This window comes from Enhydra lutris, unplaced genomic scaffold (assembly GCF_002288905.1).
Source record: "Enhydra lutris kenyoni isolate GAN:26980312 unplaced genomic scaffold, ASM228890v2 scaffoldscaffold50, whole genome shotgun sequence".
Lineage (NCBI taxonomy): Eukaryota > Metazoa > Chordata > Mammalia > Carnivora > Mustelidae > Enhydra > Enhydra lutris.
The window spans coordinates 12,757,921-12,772,021 of record NW_019154134.1 but is presented as its reverse complement, the minus strand read 5'-3'; the positions used below and the strand labels follow the sequence as shown (position 1 = coordinate 12,772,021).

The following is a 14,101-nucleotide window of genomic DNA, read 5'->3' as shown; positions in this document are numbered from 1 at the left end:
ATGTGCGTGTGAACAATAAATGTCTGATGAACAACATATCAAATATTATAATGCTTGAATAAGTTCAAACTGATGATTACTCTTATTAGCTGTACAGCAGCTATCACAGTGGTTAATACAAAAGAAGATTTTACCATCTGCACACACTTTTACCTACTTAGTCCCCCAAAATACTGTGGATTACTATGACAAATTATAGTGATTAGTTACATACAGCTGACCCTTGAACAAGGGTTTGAAATGCACAGGTCCACATATATGCAGATTTTCTTCAATATAGTACAGTATTATAAATGCATTTGCTCATGAGGTTTTTTTTTTTCATTTTTACCTCATGATTTTAACATTTTCTTTTCTCTAGCTTACTTTAAGAATACAGTATATAATACATATAATTTAAAAGATATGTGTTAATTGACTATTTATGTTATCCTTAAGACTTCAGTCAACAGTAGGGTATTAATAGTTAAGTTTATGGGGAGTCAGAAGTTAAACCTGGATTTTTAATGTGCAGAGGGTCTTTGACCTTAACCTTTGTGTTGTTCAGGGGTCAATTGTACATTTCCTACAATGAACCTCTTTGGGCAAAGACATTATAATTTCACTGGGAGGAAATCATATAGCTTTTAGGATCTAAAGATATGCTGTGGTTTTTATACAATAAATGCAACTTTGTTATGACAATTAACATTTCACCTAACCATCTCACATATCTGACCATATCTGACATAGAACACAGCTAAGAAATCAAAAAAAGGGGAAAGGGAGTGCAGGAAGGGGTGAAACTTCTAACAGCTACATCTTCTTGCAAAGTACAAACATAAAGCACATATGTATATATGTATACACATACATACATGTAAAGATATATTTCACTATATATTTATAAATAATCTTATGTTTATAAATATATATTTGATATTATTTACATCTTTAATACATAAATATACACAACTCAGAGCCTGCTCTTAATTCTACACAATTATATACAATATATATCTTTAATCTATAAAGATATAATGCATAAACATTAACTCAGAGCTTACTTTATAAGGTTTTTTTAAAATTTATTTATAACTGACATAAAACATTGTATTATTTTCAGGTATACAACATAATGACTTGACACTATGTTCTAAATCATACTCAGTCTACACAAGTTTTATAGTATAACTATGATGCCAATGCAAATTAAAAGTCCCACATTATAATAAAATTTCTTCCCAAAAGGAGGCTAACCAACTGGAGCAGTGGGAAGTATCACATGTCACCAGTCTTTGGACAATTCGTAAACATTTTTAAAGCCTTGCTTAGAAGTAAGGTCTCAGGATGAGGTGGGGGGTAGAGCAGGGAGACTGCACCTTGATTAGGATACCAACAGCAGGAATCTTGTCAGAAATGTGGGATCCACATTTTAAAAACATCCTCAGGAGATCTGTATGCACATTCAAATTTGAGACCCCTGGTCCAGAGGTATTATAGCAACTGATTACCACTAAAAGAAAATACTGTCTAAAAGTACTCCTCTCCTTCTCGCCAATCATCCAAACCCAAATGAAGGTCCAATTTCACAAAACACAGATGGAAAACTTAAAACAATATTCATTTAAAATATGACAATACCTTGAGCACTTGAACTTGACCTTCTGTAGTAATTTCCTTTAGCAGCTCACAAAAGGACTGACAGAGACCCACTGCATATGTCTGAAATTTAATCAAAAGTCAAAATATACATATATTTGCAGTACCAAAATAGGCAAAAATTAAATTTGGAACTCATTATAATCTATTTGAAAATTATATACTTAAGGTCTAAGCATATAAAGTTTCGGTTAGAACTCTTAGGAAAAGATTAGAAAAGAAAAATACAGTTTACTGCAATGATGACTTTTGCAGAAATACAAGGCTATATTTATTTATAGAGCATACATTCTGTGTTAAGTAACAGTTCATGGAACTGCATCACATCTGCCCTACAGTGCTTTTAAAGTTTTTTTTCCCCTTTAAGTAACAGAGAAATCTTAAAAATTTTTAAAAGGTATCTGGATTTCAAATGAGAAACAAAGTTAAGAACTACATAAATTTTTACAGTGCAAAAACTACTACACCGTACCTGTAGAAATTCTGTTGATGATAAAAAGATATAACCATTGATGATCTTAAAGCAGGTTCTGAGATTTTCTGAACTTAGTTCTGCCAATGAATTTATTTTAAAAAGGAAAGGTTAATTCAATGTTCAAAATCAGTTTAAATGAAGCAATTTATTTGAAACTAATTTATATACCCTTCTTTACAAACCTTCTGAGTGCTGTTCAGACTACTGGGATATAAACAGCTATCTAAAAACTGACATCAACCTATAACTGAGTACCTCCCTGTATACCTGCCACTAGTTAAAATAATTTAGGGAAAAAAATTAAGCACCCAGGTTTGTTTTTCCCCCTTTCAGAAAACAAGCACATAACCGTATGAAGCAAACTTTTCATTTCAAACTACATTTCTAGTGCCAGCATGGTAAATGACAAGTAACGGAATCATTTTACCATCACATTTTTACATGTGCTTAAATGGTTCGCTCAGTAAGCATTTGCTGAGTGCTACTGCACCGGTACTGAATATGCTACACTACTTATGAAAAGAGTGCTCTCACACTCCAAAAACTTTTACTACCGTGCTAGGTAATTCTCAATCCTTGGACTCATCTTCAAATCTGCTCCCCTGTAAGAATTTACACATGAAAAATATTCCTAAAAATGTAACTACCAGAATAGCAAGGAAAGGACACTGTGTTTAGCTGTTCTAGAGCAAAGCAGAAAACTATTTTATTAAAACTGTACATGATCAAATTTTCATAGTGTTATTTTACATGTTTTATCACATAAAACAGTACAACAGAATACAAATCTTATGTGTATAATTTACAGATCAAAACATGACCCCAAAATATCCATATCAATTTTAGATATGTTGTTAACATTTTCAAAATTCTCTTCACTTGCAATAGGACACATTAAAAAAAGATTTTTGTTTTCCTGACGAAATACTGACCTAGGCTCTAGCTCGTAAATAACTCCTATCCTACTACAGTAAGAAGACATTCTCTTCAGATAAGAATTCCCCATACACTTTTACAAGAAAGGGAAAATCTTACTCCCTGCTCAAAATGTCTTTTAAAAGCACACATATACTTTAGGATTCAAAAGAGTAATTAAAAATGAAAATTGTGGAAAGGACAGGGATGAATCAACTTGTTACCGTGCTAATGAAAGACATAAAAAGAAATAATGAAGGCTGTCATATAAATATTTTTCACATGAGAAGATGAAATCTCAGGGTAAATGAGCAAGCCTTTATACTGTATAAAGTTATTGTTAGGAAAATTCAGTGCCTTCTTCTCCTCCAGCAGAAAGTTCAGTCAAGTTTGGACTTGTGTACACTCTTTAGCAGGCCAACATTGAAGAGCAGAATGGAAATGACTGGGATAAGTAAGGATAGTCTTATTCAAGTGAGAACTTAAAATGGCTGCACACCAGGCATGTCTAATTTCTAAAACACTGCCATCTCAATTTTTATTAATATACACGATGAAGGAAACAGTGTTTAAGAAGGACTGGTTTCAAAAACCACAGTGTCTCTATTTGCAGACACTTTATTTGCAGATACGTTATTTGCAGATACCTTAAGAACTATTCCTGGATCCATCTACAGAAGGAAATACTCAAGTGACTAGGTCATGTCATACTGTTTTCATGTCTCCATCATGGCAAGGTTAGCCTTTACTCAACTTTCTAGGGCATGCTATCATGCCTAACTTAAAGTACAGTGAATGTTGTTCGTTATATCCATGAGCTCCTACTGAGACTGAGGAATACGGTCTGGTTTAGTATCAGAAGGAGCTTTACTTCAAGATGCAAGAGATCTGTATTTACATTCAGGCCCTGTGAATAATGTAAATCAAATGCTCTCAGTCAGGGGCTACTGCCTCTTACAAGACATCTGGCGAGGTCTGGAAACGGGTTGTTACAACTGGCATCTAGTGGGCTGAGGTTAAGGAGGCTATTAACCTTCCTACAATGTACTCGACAGCCCCTCAAAATAAAAAATTGCCTGATCCAAAATGTCCATAGCATCCAGATTGAAAATCCCTAATTTAAGTGATCAAGTTTTTCTTTCACAGCCTATGAATGAACTCAGAGGCAAATCTCTGGCCCAAAGTAACTAATTATACTGAGCACATATGATTTATATCTATTAGTCCAATTAAAACTTTTACTCTGTGAATTCTTTTTTCTCCCTCTATTCCTTTGTTCCTGTAATCCGTACTTTCATATTACATTTTATTTATTTCCTTAAAGTCTCTAATGGGGCAGAGAGAACAAATTACTAAATTACATTAAAGAGATTCAATAGGAATCTACATTTAACCATAGTATTTAATTTTATGTTGGGAAAGGACACTATCATCATTTCTCCTTTTATTTCAAACTCTGATATTATAGGAGGGCTAAACTGTGTAAAAGAGCCTACAACATCATGAAGACAGATAGGGAAAAGCCCCTTCCAAATCAGATAAAAAGTTAACAGCAGAAAAATTTCACTGTTCAAGGAACATTAGTTTGACATTTATAACAACATTGACAAGAAAACAGCTAACTATCTTCCACGTAATGAGAATACTAAGTAAATTAACATTATAAAACAGATTTAAATGATTTTAAAAACAAGCCCTGAGAACTAAGTTAATCAAAAATTATTTTTGGACAGAAGCAAGATGGCAGAGGAGTAGCAGAATGAAATGACACCAGGTCCCAGAAGTTCAGCTAGATAGTTACCAAACCATTCTGAACACCTACAAACTCAACAGGAGACAGAAGAAAAGAAGAGCAGCAATTCTAAGAACAGAAAATCGACACTTTCTGAAAGGTAGGACTTACAGAGAAGTGAATCTGAAGCTATGGGAAGAGAGACTGCGACAGGGGGCGGGGGGATCCTACCAAGTGGTGGAACAGCAAAGCACAAAATCAGAACTTTTATAAGTCTATTCCACTGACATCGCTCCAGAGGCTAAGCAGGTGTGGACCACTCATGGGGACAGTGAGGTCAGGGTCCCATGGGTCACAAAAAGATAGGGGGTGTCTGAGTGTGGCAGAGCTGCCAGGTATCAGAGCAGGGAAGCTGACTAAAGAGACAGAGCCCAGGAGTGAGCTTTCATACTGGGGTTACCTTGAACTGTGATCCAAGGCACAGTCGGGACAGTGCACTTTGAGCAGGGAGCCCACAAGTGGCAGATCCAGAAAAAAACCCTCCTTCCTCCTCTGGGAGAAGCGGCGCAAGAGCATGGGGCAGGAATCTGATGGGTTTGGAGACTGCAAACGGGTCTGAGTGCCAGAGACAGAAATGCTCGGTCACAGGCTTGGTGAGTACGGAGGGCCATGGAGACCAGGGAGACAGGAGGGATTGACTGCTTTTCTCTGAAGGCACAGTGAGGAGTGGGGCCCCAAGCTCTCAGCACCTCTGAGCTGGAGATTGGTAAACCATGATTTTCATTCTTGTCCTCCAAAGCTCTACAGAAATCGGAAATCGTTCAGGGAACAAAAGCTATTGAGAGCAAACCTGAGCAGATTCCTTAGCCTGGCCCCTGGCAAGGGTGGTGCAATTCCACCTCGGGCAAAGACATTTGAGAATCACTGCAACAGGCCCCTCCACGAACAGATCAGCAAGAACATCCAGCCAAGAACAATCTCACTGATCAACAGTAGTGGAATTCCAGAGCTAGGGGAAAGCAATGCATAGAATTCAAGAGATAAGTGATACCACAAGATGAAACAATATTAGAATAATTCGGATCACAGAAGAAGAAGAAAGAGAGGGGCAGAAGGGATATTGAAGCAAATTATAGCAGAGAATCTCCCTAATATGGCAAAGGGAACAAGCATCAAAATCCAGGAGGCACAAAGACCACCCCTCAAAATCAATTAAACAAGGTCCACAACCCATAATCCAATAGTAAAACTTACAAGTCTTAGTGACAAAGAGAAAATCCTGAAAGTAGCTCAGGACAAGAGTTCACAAATGCATGGAGGCTAAAGAGCATCCTACTAAAGAATGAATGGGTCAACCAGGAAATTAAAGGAGAATTGAAAAAATTCAGGAAACAAATGATAATAAAAACACAACGGTTCAAAATATGTGGGACACAGCAAAGAGAGTCCTGAGAGGAAAATATATAGTGATACAAGCCTTTCTCAAGAAACAAGAAAGGTCTCAAATACACAACCTAACCCTACACCTAAAGGAGCTGGAGAAAGAACAACAAAGAAAGCTTAAACCCAGCAGGAGAAGAGAAATAATAAAGATCCGAGCAGAAATCAGTAAAACAGAAACAAACAAACAAAAATAGAACAAATCAACGAAACTAGGAGATGGTTTTTTGAAAGAATTAATAAGATTGATAAACCCCTGGCCAGACTTATCAAAAAGAAAACAGAAAGGACCCAAATTAATAAAACCATGAATGAAAGAGGAGAGATCACAACCAACACCAAAGAAATACAACTATAAGAATGTATTATGAGCAACTCTACACCAGCAAATTTGACAATCTGGAAGAAATGGATGCATTCCTAGAGACATATAAACTACCACAACTGAACCAGGAAGAAATAGAAAACCTGAAGACCCATAACCGGTAAGGAGATTGAAGCAGTCATCCAAAATCTCCCAACAAACAAGAGCCCAGGGCCAGACGGCTTCCCGGGGGAATTCTACCAAACATTTAAAGAAGAATTAGGGGCACCTGGATGGCTCAGTAGGTTAAGCCTCTGCCTTCGGCTCAGGTCATGATCTCAGGGTCCTGGGATCGAGCCATGCATCGGGCTCTCTGCTCAACACGGAGCCTGCTTCCCCCTCTCTCTGCCTGACTCTCTGCCTACTTGTGATCTCTCTCTCTCTCAAATAAATAAATAAAGTCTTTAAAAAAAAATTAAAGAGGAATTAATACCTATTCTTCTTAAGCTGTTCCAAAAAATAGAAATGGAAGGAAAACTTCCAAACTCATTTTATGAGGCCAGCATTACCTTGATCCCAAAACCAAACCAAGAACCCAGCGAAAAGGAGAATTACAAACTAATATTCCTGATGAACACAGATGCAAAAATTCTCACCAAAATATAGCCAACAGGATCCAACAGTACAAAAATAAACTCAAAATCGACCAAAGACCTCAATGTGAGAAAAGAATCCATCAAAATCCTTGAGGAGAACACAGGCAGCAACCTCTTCAACCTCAGCCGCAGCAACTTCTTCCTAGAAACATCGCCAAAGTCAAGGGAAGCAAGGGCAAAAATGAACTACTGGGACTTCATCAAGATCAAAAGCTTTTGCACAGCAAAGGAAAGAGTCAACAAAACCAAAAGACAACTGACAGAATGGGAGAAGATATTCACAAATGACATATCAGAAAAAGGGCTAGTATCCAAAATCTATAAAGAACTTAGCAAACTCAACACCCAAAGAACAAATAATCCAATCAAGAAATGGGCATGAACAGACATTTCTGCAAAGAAGACATCCAGATGGCCAACAGACAGATGAAAAAATGCTCCACACCACTCAGATCAGGGAAATACAAATCAAAACCACACTGAGATACCACCTCACACCAGTCAGGATGGCTAAAATTAACAAGTCAGGAAACGACAGATGTTGGTGAGGATGCAGAGAAAGGGGAACCCTTCTACACTGTCAGTGGGAATGCAAGCTGGTGCAGCCACTCTGGAAAACAATATGGAGGTTCCTCAAAAAGTTGAAAATAGAGCTACCCTATGACCCAGCAATCGCTCAACTGAGTATTTACCCTAAAGATACAAATGTAGTGATCCACTGGGGCACATGCACCCACCTGTTTATGGCAGCAATGTCCACAATTAGCTAAACTATGGAAAGAACCTAGATGTCCATCAACAGATCAATGGATAAAGAAGAGGTGGTACATATATACACAATAGAATACTATGCAGCCATCAAAAGAAATGAAATCTTGCCATTTGCAATGATGTGGATGGAACTAGAGGGTATTATGCTAAGCAAAATAAGTCAATCAGAGAAAGACAATTATCATATGATCTCTATGATATGAGGAATTTGAGAGGCAGGGCGGGGGGTTTGGGAGGTAGAGAAGGAAAATATGAAACAAGATGGGATCAGGAGGGAGACAAACCATAAGAGACTCTTATTCTCACAAAACAAAGGGGGTAGGGGGGAAGGAGAGGGTGGTTGGGTTATGGACATTGGGGAGGGTATATAATATGGTGAGGGTGGTGAAATGTGTAAGCCGGATGATTCACGGACCTATACCCCTGGGGCAAATAATACATTACATGTTAATAAAAATAATTAATTAAAAAGGTGTCTTTTAGTGATGGCTTCTGGTTCTACTTTAAATTCCTCTGGTTCTACTTACATTTAGGAAAAAGGATATAAAATGAATTTTAGCCTTGTATTTATTCACAATTAACACCTTAAAAATCATTAACTTAAACATCTAAATAGCATTCAATATTGTTGGTTTTACATATTTTAAATGAAAATGAGAAAATTCCTGCAAAAGCTTTATTTCTACTTATAAAAAATATTTGCTATCATATTCGGTAAGTAAATTTAAAAATCATGGATATAATGACAAAGAATATGTTTTCACTGATAAGAAAACAAAGTATTCCTTTTGATCTATATTCTTAAAAGATTAAAATAAATATTCTGGTTATATTTCAAAATAAATCCTAAAGCTCATATGAAAGAATGTATATGCAAAATGCTACATATAAAAATTAGTTTTGTGATACTGAAGAATAAAGGTTAACACTGCTGTCAAGGTATACTAAACCTTGTATAATGTATAACCAAGGTATAATGTGTAAACAGAATTTCTTCCTATTTTCAAAACAAATATACATACCATAATGCATAAAACAAATTATATACAGTGTTTGTTTTCAAAGAGAAAAGCAAGAAATAAACTAATTTAATAGCATCCATATAATCTATATTCACTGCTACTATCTGTAAAATACAGAATTCTTAAAATTTTTGAGTATTAAAAAAGCTTAAACCAAATTATCAATTATCACGAGGATGAAATTTCACTAGTTCTTGATTTAGTTAAGTACAAATCCTTCAGATACTGTGGTTACTTTTTCTTTTAAATTAGCAGCAATATTAACAGTAATATTAACATATATAATTGCAAAACAAATAATCTTTACTAAAATGCACTATAAAAAAATAATCTTTACTATGTGGCAGACACTGTTTTTTTAACGATTTATTTATATTATATATAGAGCGCGTGTATGCTCATGAAAGCAGGGAAAGGACCAGAGACGGTCAGAATCTCAAACTGACTCCCCACTGAGGGTGGAGCCTGATGCAGGGTTTGATCTCATGACCCTGGTATCATGACCCAAGCCAAAATCAAGAGTCAGATGCTTTACCAACTGAGCCACCCAGGTGCCCCACCAGACACTGCTCTAAACACAGAGAAGTCCTTACTGATTCATCAGGTCTATGCATCAACTACAGAGCTTTCTATGGTTAAACTGTACTCTGGTGCTTACCCAAGTCTATACTCAAAATAGTGTCATAGAGTCTTAGTAGTCAATGCTTTTTGTTTAAGTTTCTTTTTTCCTGTCTACCAACCCTTCTCTTGTTACACTGTAAAGGTCAGGCAGGTTGAATTTGGGGTCAAATAACACAGGCAAAGTGACAAAACTGTATAAAGTCACCCGTAAGTGAAAATGGCTGAATCCTATTCATGACAAAGTTAGCAATGGCTCTGGATGAGGTTTCTATTCCTAGGTCAAGCACAAAGAAACATTGTGGATTGATCAGAATAACACCGTATTTGGTGTTCAGGTTAGGAAGAGTAGAACTAAAAGGCCTTCAGCAGAGAGTTAAGGAAAGTGAAAAGGATAATTTCCAATCTCATTCTCTATGGTTTCTTAAAGACAGATAAAACTTTTTTAGGAGACCAGCAACAAGCAACTGGTCTATTGTCACAGTCTTTGGGAATTTTTTCAACAATTTTATAGGGACACTAGATGATAAATGGCAAGTGGCTCTTTATTACAAAAGAGATGGTATTTTGCTTATTATTTGAGATCTGTTCTGGAGAATGGGGTAAAATAATAGAAAATCTGAGAAAATGTGAAAGACTGATTACCTTATCTACCTAGCCACTGTGACCATCCAGAAAATGAGATGTTTTCTAATTAGTTATAATAGTGTTTTAGTACACATATGTTGATCTGTCAAAAAGTTAATCTACTTTTCTGGTATATCATTATAACTCAGTAATATTTTGCCTCTAATAAAACTACTCACTACAATGAATTCCCAGAAAACAAAGTCTTAAGATATTGCTGTAAATGCCCTCCCCTGACAATATTTAGTTAGTAGACACACAGTTCTAATGAAGGAATTAAAGCTGCTTCATGGATCACTCTTAAAGAATGGTTACTATGAATGCAAAAAACTTAATTTTTACATTTTATAAATAAATGATAGTATTCTTCAGACTTAAAAAGAATCGTAAAGGTGCGTAAACTGCATTATATACAATCTTTATATTACTCCAGGGTTTAAATGTGAATCTCTAGTGGTAAAATCGCTCACAAAACAACTCTATAAACAAAATATTGTTTTTTAAAAATGCAAGGAATTACATACTTGTGAATGGTAGGCAACATATAACAGGAAAGTATTCCCTAGCATTGATTATCAACAGAATACATGTTCAGATTGTAAAAACAAAACAAAATAAACTATTGAGAACTCATCCAAGATGGCCAAAAGAGACTAAGACCCCACTCCTAGCAGTGTCCAGTTCTCCCATCCCATGTGCCACAAATGATGGTTCTAGAACATTATTCATGATTTTGCATATCTATACATCAGTACTACTTAAAGAACCAATAAATACAATTTGCCAATATTTTATAGTCTTCATGTTGTTGGTGCCTTAGCTAAATCAGAAATATGTAGAGTTCATCTGTGAACAAGTGACAGCATAAAATCATTTTGTAAAGGAACTGGATAATACCACGGTATACAGAAGCAGCTTTACAATATAATCTTTTAAATACCTTACAGAACCTACTATGAAACATAAAAACTATACCAGACAAAGTTCAAACTTAATATGGAATTAATATTACAAGAACACTGTTATGGCTTTAATTATTTAGTAAATTTGGTGCCTACTCTTTAATAAGCAGAAATGGTTCTAAAAAGTTATACAGAAACATATCTAAAAACTATTAAAACACTATTAAACTTGTTTGTGAATATGAGGGACTTCTGTAAAAATGGAAGGTATAATTTAAAGTCACCTATAGGGCCCCAAATTATGGCTGCATTCAAAAACAGTATTATGTTTACATTTTCACACATACCAAGAAGTGGGGACATATTCTGAAATATACGAAGCAACTCTGGTGTAACACACGGGCTGTTTTCCAAAGTCACTAACCTAGGAAGAAAAACAGATGATTAAGTCTTTTTCTATAACCATTAAGTTGTTAATAATACAACTTATTAAAAAACTGTCCCATCTAAAGGAAGAAAGAAAAATGGACAATACAGTAAGTTATAAAAGTTATCTTTCTAGGAAAAAAATTACCAAATTTGTCAAAATTTAAAACCTATCTATAAATCATATATTATTATTCCTATATACACAGCAAAAATAGTAAGGTAAGTAACTACATACTAAAATATTTCTAATAAAATTTTAATGATAAAGCAAAAGCATGACTACAGTCAAGGAGAGACAAAAATTGCTTTGTTTTTATTTTTCTGTCACATGTAATTCACGTGTCCTTTCAATAGACACTGGGAAATATCAAAGAAGTAATGTATAAAAAATAAAATATATATGGGTCCTGGTTTATCACAGAAGTGTGTAGCTGGTTTATCTCCTCAGTCCCCACCCAGTAAGTTGATGGAAAAAAAAAACATGATTGTCACAACAGCTGAAAGAAGAGTAGAAGGAGACCCTATTCAAAATCTAACATTCATTATCAAAACTCTTACCCTATTATAAACAGAAAGTAAGTCCTTAATCTGGTAAGAGAGTACCTACCAAACACTTGTAGAAACACAACTAATGGTGATATTTGAAACCAATCTCCTCGAAAAACAGAATCACACTTCAAAAAATATACTCTTTTTAATCTTGTTTACCTTCACATCTATTGAGTGCACGTATGGAGGGCTCCTCGCATAATATGACAAAGAAATTAATAAAAGACACAAGGGTGAGAGAAAAAGTTAAACAGTCTTTATTCACAGAAGATATGACTGACAGAGAAGAGAGGGAGAATGAATTCATTAAAAAGTACTTAAATCACTAGGAGACTTCACAAGGTTGCTAAATATGTCAATATACTGTATATAAAAATCAACTCAATTTCTTTACACCAAAATAAATACTTAAGATTTAAATAGATATTTCTAAAAGAGTCACTGATACAAATACCCAGCATCATAAAGATGTCAATTCTCTCTGAATTGTTATACAAAAATCAATAAAACTTCAATTTAAATCCCCACAGGCTTTTTCCTAGAAATTAGGAAAGCTGAGTTCTAAAATGATTTGGAAGGCAAGTGACCAAGAATAAACAAGAAATTTTTCAAGGAAACAAAACATATGGAGGGGACTGGGGGAGATACTTCTTTTACTGCATATCAGAACTTACTATAAAAATCAATGTATTTAATATCATAAACAGAGTAACACAAGAAACAGACCTGCTGGTTTATGACAGCCACAGCTCCCAAGTTAAGACTGGACAATCAGTCAATGGTCATGAGCTACTGGGTCACTACCTCACACGAAATAAAGAAATCAATTCTTTATTTATATTTATTTATTGATATTTATATGAGAAGGGTAAGCCTTTATTTTACATGTCAGGAGAATATAATTACAGCTTTAAGTTAAAGAAAGATTAAAGAAAAAGATAAATATGAATACATTAAAGTTAACAGTTACTGTGTATCAAAAGATGCTGCAAAAAAAGTCAAAATATAAGTCACATACTGGAAGATGATTTCCAATACATGTAATGGAAAAGGAAGCAGTACCCAAGGAATACACATAAGAGGTTAATAAGAGACAAATGTAGAGAGCGCATGAAACAGCATTCCAAAGAGGATCCATCCAAATGTTGTAAATTAACCTGACTATAAAAAATATAAAAAAGATACTGAACTAGTAAACAAGAAAATGTAAAATATAAATAAAACAAGGTACAATTTTACCCCTACCAGATAAATCGGACATAATGGTATTGGCAAAGCTACAGAACAGTGAGAACTCTTGCACAGTGCTGGCAGGAGGAAGTTAGTCTCATCACTTGGAAAGTAATTATTATCTGAAAAAGTGGAATATGTATATGTGCACCTACTTACAACCTAGTAAATAAGGTCTCATACATCTGCGTACATTGTCATGTATAAAATGTTCAGCTGCATTATTTGAATATCAACCAAATGGTGTATGAGTAAATGAATTGTGACATTCATACCCTTAAACTCATCAATATGGATCAATCTTAGAACAGGGAGCAAAAAATAAATAAACAAGTTAGAACACAAGCTATAAGATTTATATGAAGTTAGAATATACTGCTTAGACACACACACACACACCACACACACACACACACACACGTGTGATTTTAAAAAACATTATAATACAAGAAAGAAAACCAATGAATGAAAACCAAAAAATTGGTAGAGTGGGTCATCCCTGAAACGAAAACAGAAGAATTTAATAACGATGCAATACCATGGGCTTCAAAGACATTCTTACTATCCCATTTCTTTAACAAGGGTACAGGAAATGGATTTTCCTTTTATATAAGTTATAAATATTTATAAATAATATGACTTCCCTATTATCTTTATCTATGAACTATTTCACAAATTTGAAATGCCAGAATTGGGAAGAGAGAAGGGGGACACAAGAGAAACCAGCCACCCTGAAAATGAAGTACGTGCCACATATACTAGCAATGATATTTTTAAACACTTTAATTAG

At 34.9% G+C, this 14,101-nt stretch overlaps 1 protein-coding gene across 3 annotated transcripts in view; it reads right to left on the bottom strand.

Moving 5' to 3' along the window:
• Positions 1-14,101, bottom strand: part of LOC111156937 (importin 11) — a 198,945-nt gene that overhangs the window by 95,410 nt on the left and 89,434 nt on the right. For all 3 annotated transcript variants that reach the window (XM_022518094.1, XM_022518096.1, XM_022518095.1), the window contains exons 22-24: positions 11,451-11,527; positions 2,114-2,193; positions 1,624-1,704 (exon numbers count right to left, since the gene is read on the bottom strand). In XM_022518094.1, coding sequence (XP_022373802.1) covers positions 1,624-1,704; positions 2,114-2,193; positions 11,451-11,527 — 238 coding nt within the window. The remainder of the gene's footprint in view (positions 1-1,623; positions 1,705-2,113; positions 2,194-11,450; positions 11,528-14,101) is intronic.